General features: G+C 49.6%; 5 protein-coding genes across 5 annotated transcripts; 3 read left to right on the top strand and 2 right to left on the bottom strand.

Annotated features, from left to right (window-relative positions):
- Positions 1–349: 349 nt before the first annotated feature.
- PEX2_007510 (uncharacterized protein) lies at positions 350–2,107 on the bottom strand (the record flags this gene model as incomplete). Its single annotated transcript, XM_016738028.1, has 1 exon — positions 350–2,107. The coding sequence occupies one exon, from the start codon at positions 2,105–2,107 to the stop codon at positions 350–352; it is 1,758 nt and encodes a 585-aa protein (XP_016594473.1).
- Positions 2,108–3,565: 1,458 nt separating this feature from the next.
- PEX2_007500 (uncharacterized protein) lies at positions 3,566–5,045 on the top strand (the record flags this gene model as incomplete). Its single annotated transcript, XM_016738027.1, has 3 exons — positions 3,566–3,911; positions 3,983–4,601; positions 4,658–5,045. The coding sequence occupies 3 exons, from the start codon at positions 3,566–3,568 to the stop codon at positions 5,043–5,045; spliced, it is 1,353 nt and encodes a 450-aa protein (XP_016594472.1).
- Positions 5,046–5,859: 814 nt separating this feature from the next.
- On the top strand, positions 5,860–11,873 carry PEX2_007490 (proteasome activator BLM10; the record flags this gene model as incomplete). The annotated part of the gene is made up of 3 exons (XM_016738026.1): positions 5,860–6,290; positions 6,351–11,745; positions 11,811–11,873. The coding sequence occupies 3 exons, from the start codon at positions 5,860–5,862 to the stop codon at positions 11,871–11,873; spliced, it is 5,889 nt and encodes a 1,962-aa protein (XP_016594471.1).
- A 1,040-nt stretch (positions 11,874–12,913) lies between these two features.
- Positions 12,914–15,050, top strand: PEX2_007480 (DUF3405 domain-containing protein; the record flags this gene model as incomplete). Its single annotated transcript, XM_016738025.1, has 4 exons — positions 12,914–13,050; positions 13,114–13,921; positions 13,987–14,856; positions 14,949–15,050. The coding sequence occupies 4 exons, from the start codon at positions 12,914–12,916 to the stop codon at positions 15,048–15,050; spliced, it is 1,917 nt and encodes a 638-aa protein (XP_016594470.1).
- Positions 15,051–15,535: 485 nt separating this feature from the next.
- PEX2_007470 (membrane morphogenesis protein VPS13) lies at positions 15,536–25,140 on the bottom strand (the record flags this gene model as incomplete). Its single annotated transcript, XM_016738024.1, has 3 exons — positions 15,536–15,576; positions 15,637–16,053; positions 16,110–25,140. The coding sequence occupies 3 exons, from the start codon at positions 25,138–25,140 to the stop codon at positions 15,536–15,538; spliced, it is 9,489 nt and encodes a 3,162-aa protein (XP_016594469.1).
- Between the last annotated feature and the right edge of the window lie 844 nt (positions 25,141–25,984).

The raw sequence follows: 25,984 nt of genomic DNA, 5'->3' as shown, positions 1-25,984 counted from the left end.
GATAGATGGATAGCAATGTACACGAGTGAGATACAAGCATACACATTTTGAGTTTGAGCCGCCAGGACATGAAGATCAAGATATGGTGAGAAGAAGGTATGAAAAAATAAGACCCGAAGGATGCGCAAATGCAAAGGATGCAGGATGCTAGTTGGAATGAGAGAGAGCAGAGAGTAGAAGAAAGAGGAGATCGGCAAGGACTCGTGCCAGACGAATCGCACTGCAACGTATGAATGCCCAACTTATGCCAGATGGAATGGGACTCGAACGTGGTGCTGTGGTGATGCCTACATGTGGACTAGCCACAAACATGATGCAGGGGTATACATGGTGGTCGGGAATTGAAAGGTCAATGATTATCGTGTTTTCGGTGAAAAATGCCAAAGAGAGTACTGAGGCGGCGGCGAACTTTGCCCTTGTTGGGGGTTGAGTCGACAGCTTCGGGGATTGGAGATTCTGGCTTCTTCTTGCGGGTGCTGTTATGCTGTGTGATGCGGGAATTCGAGGCAGGGGGATCTCGATCTGGCCCCGCTTTTGATTTGACGTTTTCTCTTTCCGGCTGGGCTTTTGCAGGTGATTTCGCTTGAAGTTGACTAGCTCGAGATGAATCTTCCACCTCAGCGGAAGGTTGGCGAGGAGAAGGAGGACGGGATACAACAATATCGCGGCCGTTCTCGCCCGAGGTAGTGAACATGCTGTGTCGGTTCAGGCGAGTGCTCAGCCCAGAAGCGGATCGTCGTTTCGCTCGATCCATGAATGCAGCTCCGGTGGAGTTGGAGCGCCTGGACAAACTACCAAATTGCGCTTTCTCCATGATGGATGGGGTTGTGGAACGGCGAATACTGGAAACCGACATGCAGCGTTTGCCATCTTCATCGCTTTTCGGGAAAGAGTCAGTTTCGTTTTTGGCGCTCGTCGGAGATGTATATTTCACGGATGTTGGAGACATAGTCGACTTGGTACTGGGCGAAGACACTAGGTCGCCGTAGCGGAAGTTGTCTGACCACCCCTCACGGAAGGCGACCCAGATGCCGGTGATGATAATCAAAGTTCGCAGTCCATCATCAAGGGTGACCAAGCTTCCATCGAGGGGGGTTTCTCCATCCGAGGCATCACTCACAACCGACATTCCTGAGTTTGGAGTCGTCGGACCGGTGCCAGACCAAATCGCGGTGGAATATTCGTCATTGATTTCTAACTGATTTCGGGTCATGGACGCGAGAACGGGATGCCGGCGAGTGGTAGGATCGATGACGCTGAAAGTGAAGCGTTTGCCGTCCTCGCGTGATTGTGTCCCTGCGGGTGTAGTCATCCGACGACTCCTCCCACAACGTAAAGCCCACCGCATGATTTGGACGCCGTTATCTGTCTGAGCAACAAACTCGTAAGACCCGCTTGGGAGAGGCGAGGCCTCCCAGACAGGGCCGAAGTTCAGACATATCTCCACCTTTCCTTTCAATCGAGCATCTTCTTCATGCTTTTGACAGATCGTGGCGACTACCTCGCGATGGTCTTCATCCTCATCCTCCGAGCTAACGCGTTTTTCAGGAATGCTGCCCACCGTCCGATCGTATTGTTCGCTCAGCACCACTATTAGGTCGTACGGACCCAATCCATTTCTAGTCCGATATATGGCTGGAAACTTGCGGGCCAATAGTGGTAGGTAAGACGTCGATGGCAGGATATCCACCACTGGTAGGGGCCGAGGGGTTTGTGACACCTGTTGCAGCTGCAGGAGGAGCTTGGGACGAAGTCTCAACCGCTTGTGGCGAGCATGAGCGGCGGGATGGGCGAACTGATATGATGTCTTGGGTCGAGACTTCCGACCTGTGGTTGAACGGGCGGCTCGGGGCCTGGTGACAACAGCTGATTCTTTGGAGGGTTCACCCGAGTCCGAGGCTGACTCAATCGGACTCATCACCATAGCGGATACAAGCCCCGGGCAATCAGTAGAACCATCAGGGAGCCTAAGAGGACTGTAGAAAGAATTCAACAATGGTAGAGCAGACAGTAAGCTAGTAGGCGAGTAGAGAGGACACCCAGAAGGCTGGGATTCTGGTGCATGGGCTGCTGCGGCATCCGCTGTGAGGCCAAGATTCAACAGCATTCTTGAGCCCTAGCGGAGCCACATTGATGTTTAAGACCCGAATCTTTGTGGAATTTCACCCAGACCCGATGTACTAGTCATAAATGGCCCGTATTCAAACGCGTCAGCTGCGGGGGGGAATGTTCAGCCCCCAGAGCTATGTATGGGGAAGCCTAATCACGATTGCAGGAAGGACAAAATGCAAGACAAGATTGTAAAGAATTGCAAGATGTGTAAAAGAAAGAAGATGCAAGGGGGGTTTGAAAGGTTTAAAGAGTGGAAGGGGATGTTTAATTGCAGGAGCAATAAAGGACTTCCTCAAGATGAATGGGGCGGTCAGCCTTATAGAGCTATGTAATTAAAAAAAAGGAAAAAAAAAAAGATGATAAAAAATACCACATACGTAGTAATCAAGAAAGTTTGTTTTTTTCTCGCAGTGGAACCGATTTAGTTGCACCAACTGACCTCAGATGTGTATTTTTAATTGTTTAATTATATAAATTATGTTTAATATATGTATTATGTAGTATATTTAATGCACAAATATTCGGCTTATGCTTGTCAGCGGACTCGGTAGCCTACGGCCTCCGATACATCCGGATTCCGTGGCGATCATTCATCTTTTCTCTACGTCTAAGATCGGGACTTGGGTTTTAGCCTCTACCTTCTTGGCGAGCCCCATCCTATTGGACAGATGGGCAGATTCGCCCGAGGTGTATTACCTTATGAGCCCATATTCTAGTGTGGGAGTATCCATCTATCCTTGGTGTGGGACTATTGTCACGTTCAAAATCTGAATTTTTTTTGGGACCTGAGGGATTTTGTATATACACTCAGTTTAACCTTGGAATCGGATAGATTGATGTGCCGGAGAGACCTCGGAAGTTTAATAAACTAGCGCTTATGCTCACTTCGGCATTTCGGACAAACTTGGTCAAAAGCCTTGGGAAGATTGAAAATCCAAATTGTGATACGAGATACGAAGCGGAGTAGTGCATGGTAGTATAAGGCAAAGTTCTATGTTGTAAGGTTGATTCTCAGAATCTGGGGTGGATCTTCAGAAACCTTTTTTGTTTCACAATATACCTGAAATGTCTACAAATGTAGTGACGTTTTGTGAAAATCCCCCAGAATCGCCACTCTAGTAAAGTATGTAGGTAGTATGGAGTACAAGGACTCTGTACTCCGTACTAGAGTGCATACATCATCAAATGTTGATCCAGACGGCTCCAGGGCTCCAGAGCCGGCGCGTGGATCAGATGACTAATTATGTCCTTTTATGCAGCCGAGCTTTTCACCTCCTTAGAAAGTTACAAGGCTACCTCGGCAGACCGGGTCACAAATCGGGACAATCGCAATATAATCATCCCGACATCTAGACCCTGTCAACCCGATTCCATTAGGTGTCCCGATAGCGGAAACTCCCGAGGTTTCATTCACATCATCATCTTTAGTGGCTGAAGTCACTGGGAACTTCTCATGGCTCCCGTTCAACCTACCACGAGGCCACCGCCATTGTTTGCCAAATTACTACGATTGGACAACCCAATTCGCAGTCTGACTTTAGCCTTTTGGTCATGGAAGGTCTTGGTGTACATCGTCGTTGCCGCCTGTCCAGGATTAGGCTATGATACATCCACCTCCTTGATCTCATATGCTGCCGATCCATCAACAGTTGCCCAGTCCAAGTCTCTTTCGGGGCCCCTCAAATTTGCCAGATGGGACAGTATCTACTACGTAGATATTGCCGAAAAGGGATATCTCTTTGAGCAAGAATGGGCCTTTGGCTGGGGCTACACTAAGCTTCTATCTATTTTTGTTTCCGGTACATAATTCTTTCTATTGATCTACTAATATTGGGCATCTCATTTTAGCATAGACTGACACTGTGAATAGGTATTCGTCTCTCTGGGGGAGATGCTGGACCCGCTAGCACTGCAATGGTAGGAGTGGTTTCCTCCCACGTTGCCCATTATTTTTCCGTATTGGCGCTCTATCGTTTGTCGGCCAATATCTTTGGTCATGCGACTGCCCCCCAGCATCTCATTTGCTTCCTATCAGCAGCTCTTCACATCATTTCACCAGCAGGCGCTTTTTTGTCCGCACCCTATGGAGAGTCGATAGTCTCTTTTTTCAACATGACTGGGTTTTACCTCTATTCATCGTCTCTCATTGCCGAGCGTAATGGGGCAACGCGTCTGCGAGATATTCGAGTTCTCACATCCGCAGTTCTGTTCGCGGCTGCCACCATGGTCCGCAGTAATGGAATTCTCAGCGGGTTCCTATTTGCCTATGATGCGGTAGTTCTGGCTTGGAAGATCTTGACTAAAGGGCCGACACTGCACACCACCGTTCGCCTTGCCGTGATTATTGTTGGTGGCTGTATCGTAGGATCTGGGATGGCCATTCCTCAAATCCTGGCTTATCGCATGTACTGCGTGTCTGAAGGTGATCTTCGGCCATGGTGTGAGTGGACTTTGCCTAGCATCTACGGCTGGGTTCAAAATCGTTACTGGTAAGTAGTGATTCGTGCCCGAATACCACTGTCCTCACTTTTACTGACTGCAATAGGGATGTCGGGTTCTTGGGATATTGGACTGTCCCCAATATACCTCTTTTCGTGTTGGCGGCGCCCATGTTGGCCATTCTATGCCGATCCTCCCTGTGGGCATTACAAAGTCCCTCCTCTTCCTCAACGAGCCCAGGGTCCATGCTCGTTCGGCTGGCGGTTCCCCAGGGTTTGCTGGCTGTCATGGCATTCACCAGCTACCATGTCCAGATCATCAACCGCATTTCGTCAGGGTATCCCTTGTGGTATTGGTATTTGGTCACCAGCGCTGTAGATCTCAGTTCAAGCGCACCCAAGCAAAGCCGGACCCTTGTGGTCGCTGTGTATAGCATGGTGGCCTATGCGTTGATCCAGGGTGTTCTTTTCGGTTCTTTCCTGCCCCCAGCATGAAAGAGAATGACAAGTAGCGATGACCCGGCTTGATATTGGTCCGAGTCAGCCGGTGTGTATATTGATATGTGATTTAAGTTATAAGACATGGCCTAGACTGCTGTGAATGGCCAAAAATGCGGCCATCCCGAATCGGGTTGGGCGATATGCTTGCGTAAGGTGGCTGTATGCCTAATTTGGGGTAAAAGGCGCAGTCGCCCACTAACTGAACCATTATAAATTGGAAAAGAAGAGACGTGAAAGAAACAGAATCTCACACACATCTTTCTCAAACTATCAAAAGCAAAACCGACTATATCTTTAGTGTGCATCTTTCCACGCGGGTCATTCTGCAGGGCCCAAGCTTCCAAGGTTCGTTAGGTACGTCCACATACGGAGTAATTATGTCATCACAACCTCAACTATCTCCCCTTTGACCTCTTGACCTTCAACATCAAGGCATTTCAAGAAGAAACGAAGAAACGAAGGCCGAAATCCCGAACTGCTCAATTAACAAAACGAATACGAGCCCGTCATATTCCCCCTCGCTTGCCGAGAAAAAAAAGTACCTCATGCGAACATAAACCGTGTGAAATACAATCTCCGGTTCCAAATCCCGCGCTTTTAGGAGTGGGAGCTTCAGAGTTTCATTAAGAGTATGATTTCCTTCCAAGCTTGTTCTTTGATTGATGCTATGCGGAGAAAAGATGACTTCGTGAAACATCGGCGTTGCTGACGTATTGCTGCCAGAGCTCACCCGACGGCAACAGCTACTCCTCCCTCACCTCATCCCCACCTCGTGTCGACCATTTCCTTCCCTACCTCTCATCCGACGATGGAAGCCTCTGGCCCCAAGGCGATTCTCACATCCGACAATTTCAATCATGCACAAGAGCTGTCCCGGGCGACCTCGCCCGGTGGTGAGCCTGTCGCTGTGAATAGCGAAGGCGAACCGATAGCCCGCGTGCGGCCCCGTACCTATCCATACTTCAAATATCTTCCATACCAGCTTGAGGACGAGAATGAGCGGAATCAAAATCTGCGAGAGATTTTGAACCAGCTCTATATTGCAGTGGAGGCCGGCGACTTCAACCCCGGAGCCGTGCACTGGACACGCGAGCTACGCGGATGGCTGTCGCTCAAGTTCGATCCGACCAAGGCGCAGCGTATAAGCCTTGTAAAATTGTATTTTGAGCTTGCACTTGCTCCTGGGATTGACCCATCGGTCGCCGAGCGATTTTCGAGCATGTTCATGCTTCTCACGAAGTGAGTTTCGTCATCAGCGTTGTTGGGGGAGTAGTGTGGCTGCTAACCCAAGATTCTTAGGCGCAAGCATTATCTTAAACCAGTCAAAGACCTCGTGTTAGATTGGAAGCCTCTATACAAGGAGCTCAAGGCTTTTGTCCTCCCCACCGAGTCCGGCCTTGTTCACTCGACCAACCTGAAGCGGAATGTCAAGACCCTGACCAAGCTTTGTGCGTTTGCTCAATTATTCATTGATCCGTGTGAACTTCCCGCTATGCTCGAAGAGTTCTTGCCTCATTATACCACATCATTCTCAGAGGGTGCCTTCGTTGTCGCCGGGCTCATTAATTTGCTGCTTCCGACATCCCCGGCTCCTGACTCGCGAGCCGATCTCCTACCGCAGAGCCATCTACCTACACATTTCCATTTGTGGTCATTGGTCGGTCGGTCAAAAACATTTGACACAACATATCTGGACTATCTTTCCCGGTTGGCCCGAGATTCTCTGCCAGCTGCTCACATTCCATTCTCCGAACATGGTATCTTCACAAAGGAACAGTCTGCGCTCATTTTCACCGCGATATTGAGGTTGTTGGAAATCCCTGTTGGGCAATCTACTTCCCCGTATAGTGCCTTGGTGGATATCTCGTCTGGTTTGGGTATTATGCTTGATCGCGATGGGCGGAAGCACCCGGTTGCTCATCATATTGCCCGGTGGATTGTGATGTCGCTTTCCCCCGCTTGTGTGGATGCCGAGGTTTCGATTCTCACACAGCTGGAAGGTCTTATCCAAGCTGTTGAGACGTTCTTCCACCCTTCAAACTCGGGCCACTGGACCAAGACCCTGTCACAACTGGTTTATTATCTGACCGATTTCTTCGTCATGCGTTGGAATCGCGAACAAACCGGTGAGATGGATGTCCCACCTGAGCGACGATTGAATGAGCCCCTGAAGCGGCGCTTTGTCTTGTGCATGCGTGATGTAATCTTCATGGGAATATATGCTAAGAGCAGCACTGCGATGACCTTCTCCCTGTCAACCTTGCAAGGTCTGGCCTACCTAGAACCCCATCTCATCCTACCCGGGGCTTTGCAGAGAATCTACCCTGCGCTGCAAGGTCTTGTCGAAGTGCACCGAACTGCGTCCTCGCTTCGGGCTATGACATCGCTGTCTCGTGTTATTTCGCGCACCAAGGGTTATCGCTGTCACATGACAACCTTGTTGGGTCTGACACTACCTGGCATCGACGCGAACGATCTCGAAAAATCGCTGCATGCTCTGTCATTCATTCAATCGGCCTGTTACAATATTCCAATGGTTGACTTGACCCAAGGGCGAGATGACATCAACTGCAATATGCTTGCCATGCAATGGATCTCAGGTGAAATGGAGAGGATGGAAGAGCAAGGTTCGGATGTACAGCTGGGCTATGATACAGAGCTGGATGATGAGACCGAGGAACTGATATTGCGCTCTTCGACATGTGGTTTCGGAGACTTCACGATAGCTTTCCTGGGTCGTGTATTCACACTCTTGGAAAATCTGCCCGACGTCTCCAGAGTTCGAAACGGCTCACCCGAAGAGAATATCGTGAACACTCTTCCCGCCACGTTCATGCCTTTGCTCGCTTCTCTGTCTCCGGAGTATTACGATATTGCTTTGGGGAAGATTGTGGATTTCGTGTCCAACCATGTCATTCACCAGGCTCGTGATGCAATGGCTTTCATCTGCAATGCCCTATGCAAGGTTAACCCCGAGAAGGCCCTTAAGCGTTTCATCCCTGTCTTGACTGCAGCTATCCGCACTGAGATCGAAGATAATGGTGCTGGATCAACCCGAACCACTGGAACTGATGTTTTGCCTCGTGATCGAGGTCTAGTTTGGAATGTTAGTATGCTGAGCATGTGTGTGGTGCATGTCGGCAGCGCCGTTATTGGCCACCGTCAGGAACTGTATGATATTGCAGTCTACATGCAACAGAACTGCCGTGGCATTCCTACAGTCCATATCTCCAACTTCATCCACCACCTTCTGCTCAACCTGACTGGAACCTACACTAATGATTTCTCACTCTACGAACCTTCAGTCAAAGCAAACGGCATCGAGCCGAAGCTCTGGAGCTACCAAGCTGATGTGAACAACCTCAACATCAATTGGCATGTGCCGACGCGTCAGGAAATTGAGTTTGCGGTCGACGTCTTCAAAATCCAAACAGAGACGGCTTTGAAGTCGCTATCTGCACTGACCCATGAAACATCAACCGTCAAACGCGATGGAAGTGGCAAGGACTGGTCAGATGAGGTTACTCGGAACCTCGTGCTCCTGCGGCTCGTGTTGTCTGGAGTTTCTGTCCTCTTCGATCCCAAAGCTGCATCGACCACAACACAAGGACCCTCGAACGGCACCCCCGGGGATGTTGAGATGGGTGATGATTCGGGTGTTTCAAATGACACTGATGAAGATCCTGATACTGTCCTGGACAGCTCTGATGATGCTATAATCAGACAGGCTTTCACTTACCCCACTGGGTATGCCCTCAAGGAGGGAGACCCGTTATATACTACTATTCATGAACTCCGTGAGCGAACTGGTTGGGTCTTGCATGATGTGCACCGGTTCTTGAGCGATAAGCAAGAGGATGATGTCCCTTGCTTTGGGGCTTTGTACTCTGCCTTTAGATCGTGGTTTGTTGATGTGGGCATTGAAAGATCAGCGCATGTACTCGACCGAGTGACTCGACTTCTGGCCGCGGACATTCATCCTTATAAGATGAGTGGTATGCGAAAAGATTACCCAAGAGCCCTGCTTGTGCGCAGAGCCAACGTGTATCACCTCCAACGGCTACGACACAACGCTTCTCCCCGTCCTCGGTCTAAGCTTGACGAAATTCTGCTTCTTGATATTGCCGAATCCTGTGTCTCGCTCTACACAGAAACACGCCGTAATGCCCAAAATGCAGGCGAATCGGCACTCAAGGCGGTCTATGGCGGCAGACTACTGGTCATTCCTCCTCTACTCACGGCTCTGCAAAGGGGTGTCAAGGAAAATGATCATGCACGCATCAAGGGAGCACTCTACTCGCTGCTTCTGAGCAGTGTAGCCAAAACTGTTGGGCGGCATTGGAAGTATGCCCCTGCCGTGGTCAGAACCTTCATCGATGCCAGTGCCGTTGATAAGCCTTCTGTCCAGAAGATTTGCTCTACCGCAGTATTCCAGGTCATGGATTACGGTCGCGCGATGGAGCGAATGGCTATCCTAGATCAAGAAATTATAGAGGCAATTGCTCCTACTGAAGATGTCACCGAGCAAATCGAGAAAAAGCGCGCAGTTGTTAATAGCAAGCGTGTTGCTATCGAGAAAAAGAAAGCTGACCTGTCCGAAGAGCTGGTCAACCTGGCACGGGTATCCCATTGGAAGATTGCCAGCCGTGCTGCGACCATCGTCATCACTATGGGTCTCCGCTTCGACTATATCGCCAGCGATAACTTGATTGAACTGATGACACTCGGATCTATTGATGATCACCCTGGCTTGCGCGGCATGTACTCCCAGGCGCTTATCGCGCTGTTCACTATGATTGATGTGCGGGCCATCTGCACTCACGAGTATAAGAACTATATTCTTGGTCATCAGCGTTTCCCGTCAAAGATCAAGGTTGCAACAAAGCCCTATGAGAAGGGGTACACCCAAGAATATCTTTCTAGCTTCGCGAAACCTGAGGCAGAGTACTACGTTGATCACGATTTCCCAGGCTGGCTTGTGTGGGGCAAGACTATGCCAGCTTACAAGTCCAACGTAGCACGGGACATCGAGTATGACGATGTTGAATGGAAGGTTCGCACCAAGATGGGCAAGTTGTTCACTCGCGAGTGGTTCTCTAAGTTCTTCATGTACTTGAAGCAAGAGCCACGGGACCCATCTGCTGACAAGTTCCGCATGTCCTGTGCCATGATGCTTCTTTATGCATTCGAGCTCATGATTCGGGATGGACTTACAGCCGCCTCGTTCGAGGAAATCCAAGAAGAGATCAAAGAAGTTTTTGAAGACGGCAGTGATAAGCACCAACATCGTGCCACAGCTGAAATTCTCGGAGCTTTGATCTCCTCTGTGACGGATACGGGCGTGGAGAAGCGGACCATGGTCTGGGAGTATGCATTCCCCATTGTACGGAAGATCTTCACCGACGGCCTCACTCCGGAGAACTCTGGCTACTGGACAACATTCCTTCACATGATTCTTCAATGCCGTGATCCCCGTCGCGCTTGGCCGTTGGTTGATTGGCTATCCAGCTTCCGCCTTGACATGTCGACCAACGCAGCATTCAAGGAAAGCTCTAAGATCAACCTCCTACATCAATGTATCATTGATTCTGGTTGGCACTACCAGCTTGAGAAGCCCATTGTGGAAGATTTCCTCGCACATTTGGACCACCCGTACAAGGGCGTCCGCGAAGCAATGGGTCAGACTCTTGCAACTATTTATCGCACGAGGTACCACGAGTCGTACCCCGATGTTCAGCATCTTCTCGAGGCCCAGAAATCCTCATCTTCTGTCGGCGCATACCCCTACCCGCCTACTGAAGACTTTACGAAGGTGATTCAGGGAGTTTTCACTCGAATCGAGGAATGGCGGAAGGCCAGAACTCCTGGCCAACAGACACCCTCGTCTTACACCTCGGGCAGCAAAACTGTTCTCCTTTGGCTGGACTCGACTTTGTCTTCTCACGAGTGTACCCAGCTCGTCTCATTCTTCCCTGATGTCTTCACCGCGCAGCTCTTGCACATGATGGATGTGAAGGAAGACCCAGAGCTTCAGTCACTCGCATACCACGTTTTCCGTCATCTCCCCAACATCCCGTACCCAGCTGAGAAGAACTCCGAATTCATCCAATCTCTCATCCGCATCGGACAGACATCCCCGTCATGGCACCAGCGCCTGCGTATCATGATCAACATCCAAATCATCTACTTCCGCCGCCTGTTCCTGCTTGACCCCGCAGACCGTGACAAGCTCTTCGAGTGTATCGCCTCCATGCTCGAAGACCCCCAGCACGAAGTCCGTGCTGGCGCCTCGGCCACACTATCCGGTATGGTCCGATGCTCGCCCGTATTCCTGAGGGAAAAGATGGTCAGTCGCTTCCATGAACGCTTCACGAAGGTTCTCGCAGACAATCCACTCCCTAAGAAACCGAAGAACTTCCGCTCAGGAATCGCCTCTGCTGTGTCATCCGGCGCTGGAACCCCTACTCCTGAGCACAATCGCTTGATTATCGCTCGCCACGGTGCTGTGCTGGGTCTTGGCGCTTTGATCCAGGCCTTCCCCTACAACAGTCCCCCGCCTCACTGGATGCCTGAGGCATTGACTTCGCTCAGTATCCGCGCGGCCAATGATCCTGGCATTGTTGGTTCAAGTGTGAAGTCGATTATCAGCGAGTTCAAGAAGACTAGACAAGATACTTGGCACATTGATGCAAAGGTTCGTGCTTATGCGTTTATCCTGAATCCTATTTTGAAGTAAATGGCTAACCTATATTATTTTAGGCTTTCACATCGGATCAGCTAGAAGACTTATCGGGTGTTCTATGGAAGAGCTACTTTGCGTAGATGGAACTTAGGTACTGGCCAGAAACTCCTAATAACAATGTGATTAATGGCCGTTCGTATATATTCCTCGGTCTCCTCGCATCATGACCTCTCTGATAGGGTGGGATATTCTTTAGTACTGAAATGAAAGACCTGTGCTATTTTTAGTTGCTCTTTATATAAATAGACACTGTAAATGACTTGTGTCCCACGGCTATATAATTCCCCTGTAATAAGCACAAGAAGTGAGTATGACAAGGGAAATAACAAGCAATGGACAAGAATCCTTGTGCTTCGTATATTTAACGAGTAGCCAAATTAGGAAATGAGGGTGACATCTACTCAAATGGATAAAATTAGAAGTTCCCCTAGCATGTTGGTCCCTTTTAATGAATCCATTTTAATGAAATACGTTTATTATAGCTACGAGACGTGAAAATCTGACCTGATACTTTTGCAAAGTACTTGTTCTATGTCCCATGGGGTTGTACATTGTATAACAATCACGGAGCTTGTAGATCAGCGGCATAATATTCCAAGTAATATCTAACATATAACTATTTTGGCTTGTGGAACTTTGGACAATGTTCTGTCCTGTCTATCAGGTTGTTGTGGCATTAATTACCCAAGTCTTAGTCGGAGATGTAGTCAACACCGCGTAGTGATGACATCGTAGGCCCCTAAACCCTATCAAACGCTCCAGCCTCGTAGATATTACCGTCAAACAAATCCATCGCTTCATTCTTCTCTCATATATGCTTGGCCTGTTCATACAATCTAATTGCTCACCTCTGCACTTCCCTTTTCATCCTACCACACATACTGTGTACATCCCGTGGCTTCCAAAGCCGAAGCATGCAATTATCTGCCCTATCACTTACCTGTCACTCGCTATGAAATTCCTCACAAGAAACAGGGCACCATCTCCATTTCACATTAGGTCTATTATCTCTCCATGGGATCGTCCGTCGACCTGGTTGCGCTGGTTGGGGTATCTTACCTGTCTGATCACCGTTATCCAGACTAGCTCATATCTCTTTGGGTACCCAAAGACAAATCTTATGACTGTTTGTGCTTCGTTACATGGCCCCAAGGTTCTTCGGCCTGGTCAGTATCATGGAATCGTTGGTGTGTGGGACAAGGTAGCAGGCGAAGACTCACCTGAGCCGGATGCATTGGGAATAACACATGATCGAAGGTTTGTGTCTGTTTCAGGAAGTGTGCTAGTATTGGATTATGCTAAAAGCGATCCTTGCATTAGAGACAAGCGATTCTATCAGGGTGGTACCTTGACCCTGACCAGTATCGACTCCAACGTCTCGCACCCGGTCCCACTTATTTACGATCCATACCCATCATACAATAGCCGAGAATGGAAGAAGCAGTTCCATGGAAAATTCCAGCCATGTCTTGGCCCTAGGGATCATTATCTCGACCGCAGGTCTGCGGAAGACATGGTTCAAGTCTACAAGGGCCAGCAAGCCGGGTTTCCAGCACCGGGATTTGGATCGTACGAGGCATTAGGCCTAGACGGAAACGTTTGCACGGACCGGTACTCCCGCTTTGGGGCATATGGATACGATGAAGATGGCGAGGATGAGGTGCCGGGCTTCACGCGCCCTCCCGCAGTGCCGTGGTGCAAGGTTGATTGGGACAGGCTGCAAAACCTGTGCCTGGAAAGAAACGCAGATCGATACGAGTCAATTGAGACCGCTAACTCTTCAACCCAGAGTCCACTGGCATTCGATCTTCCCCAGGATCTTCATAAATCACAGAAGTCATCTGGGCGTGCTTCGGGTTTGAAGCAGTATCATCCTCGCTCGGCTGTGTTAATTCGGGCTTGGAATGGGCTCAATTGGAAACCCCACCATCGTGAATACCTTCGGGCTTTGATTATGGAGCTTTCCTTGCATTCTGGCGGTGAATATCAGATCTATCTCCTGTGCCATGTCAAGGAGAATGAGATGCCCATATTTTCTGATATCAAGACCATCAATCGACTCAGGAATTCCATCCCCAAGGAATTTCGGAATATGGCTCTTTTCTTCAATAACAAACTTTTGGAAGCTTGGTATCCCAAGATAGAAGAGCACAGGTGAACCAACCCTTTCCTATTAACTGATGTTATAGACAATTATCAACTAACAGCACCCCCAGTCCCCAACTCCAACACCACCAACCTCTCCAAATCTTCTCCCAGCTGTATCCGCACTATGACTACTACTGGCAACTAGAAATGGACGGTCGACACACAGGACACACCTACCACTTCCTTGACCGAGCAGTCTCATTCGCCCGTCAACAACCCCGAAAATACCTCTGGGAACGCAATGCCTACTTCTACACCCCCGGCGCCCACGGCAACTGGAGCGAGTTCACACAAATGGTCCACGAAAGCCTCTCCGACAGATCCAACCGCACAATCTGGGGCCCCGTAACCGGCACCGGGATCAGACCACTGGGCCCAGACCCTCCAGTACCACAGCCCGACCAAGACAACTACACCTGGGGCGTAGGCGAAGAAGCAGACTTCATAACATTCCTACCGATCTTCAATCCACAAGATACGCAGTGGACATTCCCGGACAAGATCTGGAACTTCAGATCCGGACCGTACACGCCGCGTCGCGCCGCGGTCATCACAATGGGCCGGTACTCGAAGCGTCTGCTGGATTTGATCCACCACGCGCAGGCGACGAGGGGTCTTGGACTTGCGTCGGAGATGACGGGTGCATCGTGGGCTTTGTTTCATGGTCTCAAGGCTGTGTATGTTCCTCATCCTATCTATGCGGATGGTCAGTGGACGCCGAGGGAACTGGCGCGTATCTACAACCCCGGTCCGCCGGAGAATGTTAATGGGGGTCCGGATAGTATTTGGAATTTTGATCATATTTTTGATCATATCATGTACCGACTCTCGTATATGTTTACGACGCATAGCGGGGAGGATTTGTACAGGCGTTGGCTTGGGTACAGGACTGCGGAACATGAAGGTGGGAAAACGGTGAGTATTTATAGTATTTTCTTAAGCTGTTTTAGTTCTTTTGGCCTGATTTTGGGGTTTGTTGGAATAATTGACTGATTTATTTGTTTTAGATATCCGAGGATCTTTATGGTCGACATTGCTTCCCATCTATGTTTCTTCATACGATCAAGAATACGGCGCAACAAATGGGGCCAGACAGGGCTGTTCCTTGATTCATATCCATTTGGGGTGTTTGGCTTGTTGACATCTCAGGTTTCTTTTGCTTGGGGTTATCTGGCGTTGGAGTAGAAGGCACATATGATTTGCTTCAATATCTACATGCAGTTTTAGAAGAACCTGAAGCCATTTGATATCATTTGCATTGAGAAATCTCCCCTTATACCAATTATTAAATTACAAAGAGATATATTGCTAGACAGTTTCAATTTAGATACTCAAATTATCCGATTTGGCTCTATTAAGCAAATCGCACAAAAACTAAATACTTCGTCACTGTATACTTAAAGGAGAAGCAGTGAAAAGGCCATCAAAACAGGCCAGGACACAAAAATTAGGCAACCTATGTACGTGAATGGAACAACCTGAGAAACCGAGAGCAATTTACCCTTCATATGCTCTGTGAATTTTGATAATCCCCGTCCCAAAAATGAAAGCAGTCCATCTCATGACATCATTAAGAACCCGTATTTCCTCCTCTCTATCCCCTGGCATTATACTTCTCATTAAAAGCATTGACCGCTGGAAAAGGAATTTGGTTAGCGCATGACACTATCTAGCATGGTTTGGGTAACCACTTACCGACAGCAATCTGTCTATACAGCCAGTTCCGTGAGCTTTCGTCTTGGACAGGAATGAAGGGTCCGTTGGCACCACCCTTGAGCGTGATACTCATTCCCGTGCGCTCCTTGGAGATGGTTTGGATATCCGTCAGGCGGATATCCCACTCAGTACACAGCTTCTTCGTGCGCACCAGCATGATGCGTGCGTACGTCAACAAGACTAGCATGTCTCGACCAGGGAGCTCTAGGTGGGCAATGTAATCCTCGTTGAAGTATTTGCCGTCATCTGTGGTCTTCAGCCAGAACTGTCCGAGAGCTTCGCGCTGCGAGTACGGGCGCACAATGCCGTCAGTGCCAATGAAGCGAGTGAGTCGAACACGATCGAGACCCTCGGCATCGAAAACGGTAGTAGTGTTGCGAACACCTTCTGCCAGATCTGGTAGAGTGAGTTGTTAGTTATGAATAATAGAGAGAGAAAATAGTTCAACTTACTGGAGGCAAGATCGAATGCACCGATTGCTGGTTTGGTAGCCAATCCAAGAACACCCTTTCCAACACCCTTGAAGAATCCTTGGATACCTTCTTTCTCAGCACCTTGTAGTGGATGGCGTGCCAAGCCACCTATACCGCTTGCCAGACTAGTTGCAAATGCATTGCCACCAGCCGTGATTCCATACAGTGCGTGCTTGGGGCGGTTGCGCACCTTAGACATCCGGCGCTGGGTTTGGAACTCCTTGTCAAGAGTAGCAGCGGCGAGACCCTTGGACATACTTCCCGTGAGCTTGGCCATACTGTCCGAGAATCCGAAAACAGACTTCTTCACGAAACTTGTGGCACCCTTTGCAATACCAATACCCAGCTCTTGGGGACGGTCGGTCATGACCAGACCCTGATACGGCTCATAGAAGATGGCGGCGACGCCAGAGCTGACATTGTTGAACAAACCGACAGGGTTACCCAAGAAATCGGCCGAACCGAGAATAATATGGATCTGGCGCAGGAATTCTTGAGTGTAGTGGGCACGGACATTTCCCACCAGGCTGGGGAAAGAGACACGGGCATTCTCGAGCATCAGAGCATTGAGTCGGACAGGTGCATCATTGACATTACCCATCGACATTGTCATGACGTTGACAAAGAACATCAACGGGTTGGAGGGCTGCATTTCATCTTCCACATTGACACGCTCGGTGCGCATGAAAGAAATATCCATCTGCATGGGCTGGAGATGAAGGAGCTCGAAGTACACATCCTGACCATTGTCTGCCTGCTGCGGCTCTGGAATGTTGAGGTCTTCATCACAGAGCTTGCCCTCTTGTTCCTCCGCCCACGAAGCACCGGGAATTTTGACGAAGTCGAGCATGGCAAAGATAAAGTCCTCATCCAATTCGAGTGTCATTTGCTGCAATAGCAAGGTCGCGTACTTGATATAGAGAACACCGTACGAGTCGTCCTTGACCCGTGTAACCATTGCATGGAAGATCGGGTGTGCTTCCATCTCCTTACCAGTCTTCGGAACAACACTAGGGTAAAGCAAGATTGGGAAAATGCCACCATAGAGTTGGTTATCGATCTGAATCCACTTTATGGTCGTGTTCAGAGTCTGGTATAATCTTGACTCCCTGAACTTAATCTCAATCTCGCGGAATGTGAGATACAGCAGTTCCTTCAGGTTCTGGTTGATCAAGGAAATTCCAATGCCCCCTAAGCGAAGTTGGGCCTTGAAGTTGACGTCCGAATTCATTTCCTTGACCTCGAACCCAGTGTTCGTACCGGTCTGAGAGGATTGTCCTCTCTGTTGCTTGTACATACTCTTAGAGGCTTTGAAATTGGACAGCACGAGAGTCTGAGTGGGGCCATCAGCAGCAATGTTGATATCAATGATCTTCTGGTATCCGCCAGGCTGCGAAGGTGGAATCCGCATTGGGATCAGGTTTCCTATCTCAGCAAGCTTGATATGGCGCTCTTTGCCCTGACAGGTCAACACGAGCGACTTGTTCTTCGTCGCCGGGTAGTCCCATGCATACGGCATGATACTCCGCGCGGGAATTCGATACCGGATTGGCCTCCAGCCGCTAGTTTGGTCGTCTTCATCATCATCTTCCACATTTGGATTGGCTTGGTAGAAAATGAACTCCATATCGCTTTCGTTGCGCATGGAGAACGGCCAATTGCGAGACTCGACGCTGAAGTGCAAGAAAAGAGTTGCTCCTTCCAAGATGATATCAACCTTGATCAGCTTCTGCCGCTGATTCGCCTTGGCCAATTTAATGTGCACAGTTCCAACATCTGCGATGCTGAACGGAGAAGACCATTGGTTGTTGACACCTGGGAAGCAAAGGCACAGCTGTTTCTCTTGTACTTGGCGAAGGAAATGAAGTGGTACTAACTGCCCGTTTTGAACCTGGAGTACGTTGGAGGATCCTGGCTCGCGCACGAGAAGATCTTCGTTGAGCTTGCTCTTTAGGATGAAACGTGGAGCAAGAGTGACCACCTTGGTCAGCTTGTACTTGCCCTCGCCTTCAGCAACAGACACTCCGGAGTGGAACTCGGATCTGCCTTGGCGATCGGGGAAAATGACCTCAAAGGTACTGCCAATAGCCTCGAAACTCTGCGGCTTACTCCACGCAGAATCGCTGACCTTCAGGATAGATCGGTTTCGTTGGTCCTCGTTGGCATAAGAGTACATGTAAGGGAGTGCACGACCCTCGTCTCTTGGATCGGCTCTGAGTCCTTGGCCAGCAGCATTTCTCGCAGACTGAAGGAATGCTTTGCTTTGAATGTCCATGGGAAGGCCAGTCTTATTCAAGATAAGGTATGGGCTGTACACAGAAACCTTAAACGCACCACCGCTGTTGGGGATGTTGAAGTAATGGAGCTGTAACTTCAGTTGAAGACCCCGCTCATCCTTAAGAGACAAGGTATGCTCTCTGCGGTAGTCTTGAGCATTTCCGTTGACGATAGCAAACTCGCTCTGGCGGAAGACCGTATCTTGCAGGTCAATGCTGAGCAACAACAAGTGAGACAGCTCCACGACGTGGACCGGGCTGACGCCCCCCTTCCTCAGGAAGTTCGTCCAATCCTTCTTGGTGTTCTTGTCGTAGATGCGGTACTTGAAATCGTAGGGCAACAGGTTTTGAATCTCCACGGGAGCGAAGATTCGGATTCTCATGTAAGGATACACGTTGGTAAGCGAATCTTTGCTATCAAACGTTGCGTTGACTTGGAAATAGAAAGGAGGAGCCTGCTGTCCACTTTCGCTAACGCACTTGACAGTGCGTGTGGGTCTCTTGATGAGGTCCTTCCAGAACAGTCGCTCATCTGACCAGTCATATCCGAAGCCCTGATCGGGACGAACAACGATAGAATGGAGATACGCTGATCCAACGGGAGCCGGTCGTGCATCGCCAGGCAAAATCTTCTCGATCTTCAACAAGTGGCCGTCTCCGGGACTGAAGACGCCCAATTCCACAGGAATTTGGGTGTTGTTCTCGATAAGAAGCGGCGAACGGAATGTGATGTACTTGACATTATCTGGTCCCAGTTTGACTTCCACGAGTAGCCGGTGAAGAACATTTTCTTGCTTCGGCTTGAGAGCGTAAATAGTCTCGCCCTCGCGCACGACAGGAATGCGGCTGATACTATCGAAGCCACTGCCTTCCAATTTGACACCAACCACTCCGCCGTGGCCTTCTGGTGTCAGTGTTTCACGCACAGCGGTGGAATCTTCAAATCGCCATGGGGATTCTTCGCCATCGGAAAGTTTGGCCGCTGGGCCTTCCTCTCCTGCACTGACATCGGCCCAAACTCTGAGGTCAAATCCAGTGTAGTTGCGGATTCGGTATGGGGCATCAGCACCTCTTGGCTTGGAAAGGACATCCTGATCCGTAGAAAGGAACTGGAAGGATTTGGATGCGAGTGCAATCGTAGCAGATGTTACGGTAAGCTCCATTGTCTTGTGCGAATACACATCGAACGAGAAAACATCCGGGTTGATCTCCTTGGCCATGTGGAATCCCAGCTGCCAGGGTTCAATCAACGGCTCCCAGGCAGACTTCGAGAAGTTGTACACGTTCAAGAACGTTTCAAAGTTGGTGTCAGCATTCAGTGTTGATGACCAGTCGCGTACATCGACGTTGAATTTCTTGACGCTCCAATCGAGCAAAGGTAGATCGTGTAAGTCACCAATAAGAATGACTCTAACTCCGTCGATCTTGGCAGACATCTCTTCGCGCTTGAGGACAATTGTACTCTGTGGCGCAGTTATCTTGTCCAGGTTTCCAACTCCCTGACTCAGGCGACGGACTCTCTTAGCAACATTAGAGGACGTCTTGCTGGCAGAACGACCTCTGCCTGATTTTGTGTCCGTGATTTTCTTCACTTCTCCGCTCTCGATCTGCTGGGCATTCTGAGCCCTCATTTCAGAGGCCTTGTTGACAATCTGGATTGCCATCAAGATGTCACGCAGAGACAAGCGAAGAACCAGAGGCTCAAGGTGTACTTCAATGGAGGTCAAAGCAGATCCCTTATCTTGCGATCGGCTGTCAATGGACATTTCAAGTGTGAAATCGTCCAGAATACGGAGTCGAGATGTCTCGAATTTATCCATGCGGCACAAGAACATGCCCACTTTCTGAATCTGCAGAGTCGACACATTTTGGTGGGAGATAAGAACTTCCTTGGTACCAAGGACGATAGCTTCGGAGTGAGGAATGGCAGGGTTGGCCACCATGATCACTTGAGCATCGACAAGGTTCATCCGGAATGACACAGTCATGGCTGCTGCTGTAGTATCGCCCGAAGAAGCCTCCGTTATAGCCTTGTTAGAACTTGCAGCAGTATCGGACCCCGATTCAGACTCCTCGGGTGATTCGCTCTCCTCCTCCACTGCCTCTACAGGTTCTTCCGAGGCAAATGCAGACTGGCTGAATGACTGTAAAGCAGACAAATAATCCAAAGCAAACATAATGCGAGGGCTGTCAATAGTCAGCATCGCAATGAGGTGTTTCTCTGGTCCTCCAGACATGGAGACGCTAGCCATGAATTGCTGCTGGACATCGTTATTGATCAAAGACATGATGTTTCTGAACTTGTTCGAGTCCTGCTTGCGACTATCGCGGATGGAGAACGAATGAATGAGGAGCTCTGACTCCAATGAGCCATCTGTCAACATGCGCAGCTTGACTCGCGTGTCATTGAGAGAGAACTTGGACAAACTCGAGTCCTCCAGGCGACCGACGGGCTGGTCGTCGTTTGCTAAGATGAGCTCTAAGCCGACACTGTCGACCTTAAAGATCATATCAAGTCGTACCCAAGTCTCTGTGTTTTCGCTGTCATTAGCAGGTGCTCCCGGGCCATTCTGTGCCTGGACAGCCTTTGAAGTAGCTTCTCTCGTAGGTTCAGTCACAGACGAGGGCAATGACTCCATGGCCTCAAGCTCTTGTTGTTCGGCATCTGTAGCAAACGCCGCCGGTATCGACTTTGACAGCTCCAGCAAGAACTTGAGCTGGCTCTGGGAGATACGAAGGTTAATGGGAGATAGAGAACCCTCAATTTCCATGTCTGGGCGTGGGTTGTTTGCTTGATGCTCCAGATAGCAGATGCTAAACTCCAAGTTCACCTTCTGGATCATCTCCAGCTCCTCAGATGTACCATCTTCGAAATGGAATTTAGAGGTAAGGCGAATGTTGCGGACACCAGTGGAGATGACGTTGACAGCAGGGCTGTCCTTTCCTTCTTCCATGGGGACAAATTCATTCTTGACATAGATTTCACCAAGGTGAGCAGTGATTGTATCTCGGGGGCGATCATCCGTCATAACGCGAGGGAAAACTACGATGGGTGTCTTCACGATAATGTCAAGCCGCACACGCGAAGCATTCTCCTGAAGCTGGTTGGCCTGGCTGGCAGCGGCTTGGCGAGCTGCATTGAAAATGGCTTGCATCTTGCCAAACTTGACGAGGAAGTTGATGATCTTCCGGTAGGGCTCCTCCAGGAAATTGATCTTGATTGAACCAGATCGTAGATAGACCTCGGAATCATAGCCAGGATATGTGTCACTCTTGGGGTCGAATGTCTCATACTTGAAGTCCGCAAAATTATCTCCTTCTATGGTCAAAAGGCGTCGGATATCAGAGTCCTCCGCAGCACCTAGGTTGACATCGTCGACCAAAGTGAGACTGCCTATCCGGGACTGGATGAGCATTGAGCCGCCTACGAGGAAAATACCAACATCGGCAGTGTTCAAACTCAAGGTTGCCAAGCGGACTCCATCATTGTTGAGAATGAGAGCAATACTCTTCAGATTAGCCCTGATGCGAATCTTCCCGGCTTGTTCGGGCTGTTCTTCCACAGTGGCCGTTCCTTCAATGGCCTTATCTGTGTCTGGGTTGGGTTCAGTCGGTTGTTGAGGATTTGTGAATGTAAGGAGGATGAAGTCCAGAAGTGTGAGAAGTGTTTTCCTTGTCACGACAAGATTGATAGTCGAGACTGATATATCAAGGTTCATGGCAACCCCTTCATACGTTGAGTCTAACTCAGGAGACTCGGGTTTGACCCGTACCATCTTCAGCTGGAACAGGTCCTTGTCTTCGTCGGCGTCGAAGCCTTTCGAAGAGATGATTCTCTTGAATTCCGGAACCGGATTCTCCTCAATGTAATCATCCACGCTCAAGGACTTCAAAATAACCTCAGCGACCATGTCATAGGGACGCATGTAAAAGTCCAGCGCAAAGCCTTCAGCAACTAGCTCAACCAGCAACTGATCCCGTTGCGGGTCATGGGGGTCAGCACGGAAGAGTGAGCCACGGAGACGGCCAACAGTGAACTTGAATTCAAAGTCTCGGCGGTGGATATTGGTCGGTGTATCCACACTCTTCTTCGCCTGTTCGCTGCCTACTTCAACCTCCTCCTCATCGTCGTCAACAACGGGAAGGTCGCGATGGACCAGTGGTTGGAAGGATGATGATCTGGCTCGTGTGGCTATGGCCACTCCTTCTTTGGCTGCTGCTGCGGTAACCGGATCAGAGGCAGACTTATCAAATTGCGGGATTGCAATATCAATCAATTTCATCAAGCCCTTGTACTTGGTGTCTGACATTGATGCGTGAAGCTCTGGTAGATGTCCAGAGATCCGTGTTCGGGTAAGCTGTGTTACGTTTGGTACGATACACATCTCCAGGGCAAAGTCGACATTGATACGGTCGATGATGTGGAAATTCCTAGACTCGACATTTGTGTAGAGCTGCGCCTTGGTTGCATCAACACCAGGTCCGATGAGGACCTGGGTAGAGTCTAGTTTGATGAGGAAGCGATCGTACAGCAGATGCTCTAGTTGCTTGTAATCTTCCTCCTCATACTGTCGTTTCTGCTTGGACTGAAGATCTCGCATCGCTTGGCGGTCGACCAACTCACTGTTGACACTAGCATGACCGGCGTCGATAATCAAGCAAAGTGAACTTGGTTGTGTAATACTTTCTGGGACAATAATCAAGGGCGCGTGGATATCGAATTGCGCATCAACCTTCTTGTGCTCTTGCAAGGCAAACTCGAGGCCGGCCCGGGTTTGCTGCCGCAATCCTTCGACGGTCGCACCTGCGGTGTCTAGGAGGGCACCAATCGACTCCATGTGTCGCTCGGGTGGCTCAAAGAACTGGACAATTCCCACGAGAAATCGAGGATTGTAAATGACCTCAATACTCTTCAGTTTGACCTTCACCGCTGTATCTGCATCGCTGTCAAGCGGGTTCTTCTCTAGCTGCAGATGGAACAGACTGTCCTCATCTTGAAGATCGTCTGCGCTGGTTTGGGATGCAAGGTCATCATCGTCCTCTGTTAGCTCTTGAACCTTTGTAGGTTCAGGTGGAGAATCCTTGACCTTGACGATTTGGGGATAAAGAGTCCCAGCCGTAGTGCCATCATACATCTTCAGCCCTCCAAGGTCGAGATCAAGAAGATAGGAATCAGACCGTTGAAGTGCCTTGGCTCGGAAATTGTCGAACACTAGCTTCATGACCTCATTGGCCGACCCGTGAGGATCCTGGATTAAAGTGAAGCTACCAGCCCGAAGACTCCAATTGACCTGGAGCTTAACCCATTCCCGGGGCACATCCACACTCTCTGTGATAGCTTTCTTTTCATCCCAGTCGATAGCGTTATACAGTTCCTGTCGCTGTTCTTCGGTCATAGTAGTCTCCTCGGACTCCTCTTTCTTGGCGCCCCAGAGCCAGGAAGACCATGATTGTTGTTCTGCGGGCTTTTTGACCCCAATATTTTCTTTTCGTAGCTGGTTCCTTGCAAGTGAGCGCCAGAATCGGATATCCTCATAACTGAGTTTTGCTTCCAGTCTCTGCATTTCCTTGGTCTCTTCAGGTGTGAAAGTTTCTTCCTTCTTTGCTTTCTTGAACAAGGCAATATACGCGATGCGGTCATCTCTGCGCTCCTTGATATAGCCCCAGGTCCAGCGTCTGTTGCGTTCGTGGATCTTGCTAAGAACAGCTTCTCCCGCGAACCTCATCCATGCCCGGGGATCTTCCATTGGTGAGGACTTGGGCTGTATTTTCTTATATTCCTGATGACGAATGAAATAGTGGAACAGATCCACCAGCATCAACGCGTCGCGATATTGTTTATCATCAAGAACGAAGCCGAGCTCATCAAAGAGCAACCGTGCCTTGATTGCGGGACGATCATATGTGCCTGACTTGTCCATCTCCAGTCCAGCACGACCACTGACCGGGCGCAACATGAATTGGTTTCCTTCGTCTGCATCAATCGCAGTTTTCAGTTTTTCCATCAACTCAGCACGGTCGATTCCCTGGGCGTCTGCGCCTACATCAGAGCCTCGCCCGGTTCCAAGTAGTGTGGCGTCCGTATTCCAATAAGCCGAGAGAGCACCGAGGACGGCCAGTTTATGCGTGACACTGGAGTCGGATTGGATGAATGTCGGATTCCATTCCCCGTCTGTGCTGACGGCACTCAATTCCTTGAGTGTAACACCGACAGCAAACGGATGCCCAGGTGATGCGATGGAGTCTTCGTAGCGGAAATGCACATTCTTGATAGAAATCTGCAGGTTGTCCACCACGGCTGTGATCATGCTCTGTGTGAAGCTTTGGTTCCGGCGCTGTTCCTCTTGGCTCATGCCTTCCGAATTGCGCTCGCGCAAAAGCTCGGCGCTCTCGATTCTTTCCATCTTCAGCACATTCGCTCTCCTTTCTTCTTCCTCCGGGTCGTAGTCTGCATCCTCTCTAGGTGCCGCGAGCAGGAAGACATCTTCAATATCAACTTTCACCGGCTTGCCTCGTAAATTTGACCATGGGATGGATAGTGTAAGCTCTCCGAGATGGCCTTCGACGACGTTCAGAGGGAGGCGTAGCTGATCGAGCGCTTCGCGGCGCAGTTCAAGGTTCCGTAACTTGACATCGCCCGACCAGATTCCGATGTTGAGCTGGGTCGCATCGAAGTTTTTGACGTAGATTCCCAGGAACCGATTAAGTAGGTTTGCTACCACTCCCTCCAGCATTGTTGAGGCGTGCAGCCGTCGACCAGGCCTGGTAGTTGGGCTCTATGGCCGGGGCGGATGTCAGTGGGTCGGGGTTTGGTGATAGTCTGTAATTGAAAGCAGTTGGCAAGTCAGTGGCGATCCAAGTGAGAGTAAAGAACGAAGTTTCTTCATTGAATAGGTTCTTACGCAGTATAAGGGCTGCTTTCAAGAACCATGGGTAATAGGGGACATCCAGGCCATCCAAGAGCGGGCTGGGAGCACGCGCGATACGAGTGGAACTTTCCCCCTCCTAGCAGAGCGGAAATCGGTCAAGGTGATTAGTGTGTCGGATGAAGGAAAGATGTAAGGAAATCACAAGCGCTAAATTGAGAGAGAATGATGTTGGGTATTCAAGCCCAAGTTAATTGCCCTGATTGCGTGGATCATGAGAGGTGATATCTGTTACGCAAGTTGTATGATGGAGGTACTCGGTACAAACGGGGTACAGCTTCTTACGCCAGGGCGGGTATCGTTTCCGCCCACCACCAAAGTATTTAAAAGGTACAGAGTACTGGAGCTACAATACACTTGGCACTACGTGGGTAGTTGGGGGCCAGTGGTAAGTCTTTTGGTTGTTTTATCAAGACCGTCTGAGCATATGAGGAGATGCAGTGAAAACCATCCCCTGCAATATACCTGTACCGTACTGGTGGATACACACTTGTTTACCCCAGGAGTGACGTAGCTAAGTTGGTTAGGGCAGCAGCCCCCGAGCCAGACTGGATCTTTGGAGATTGAATGCCTGAGGCAAATATATTTATAGCCTGAGGCCAACATATCTGCATCGAGCTACAATTTGCAGTTCGGGTCGCTGCGGCCCGCC

Source organism: Penicillium expansum (assembly GCF_000769745.1).
Source record: "Penicillium expansum strain MD-8 chromosome Unknown contig21, whole genome shotgun sequence".
NCBI lineage: Eukaryota > Fungi > Ascomycota > Eurotiomycetes > Eurotiales > Aspergillaceae > Penicillium > Penicillium expansum.
Note: the sequence above shows the minus strand (reverse complement) of the source record. Positions and strands in the feature narration are given on the sequence as shown.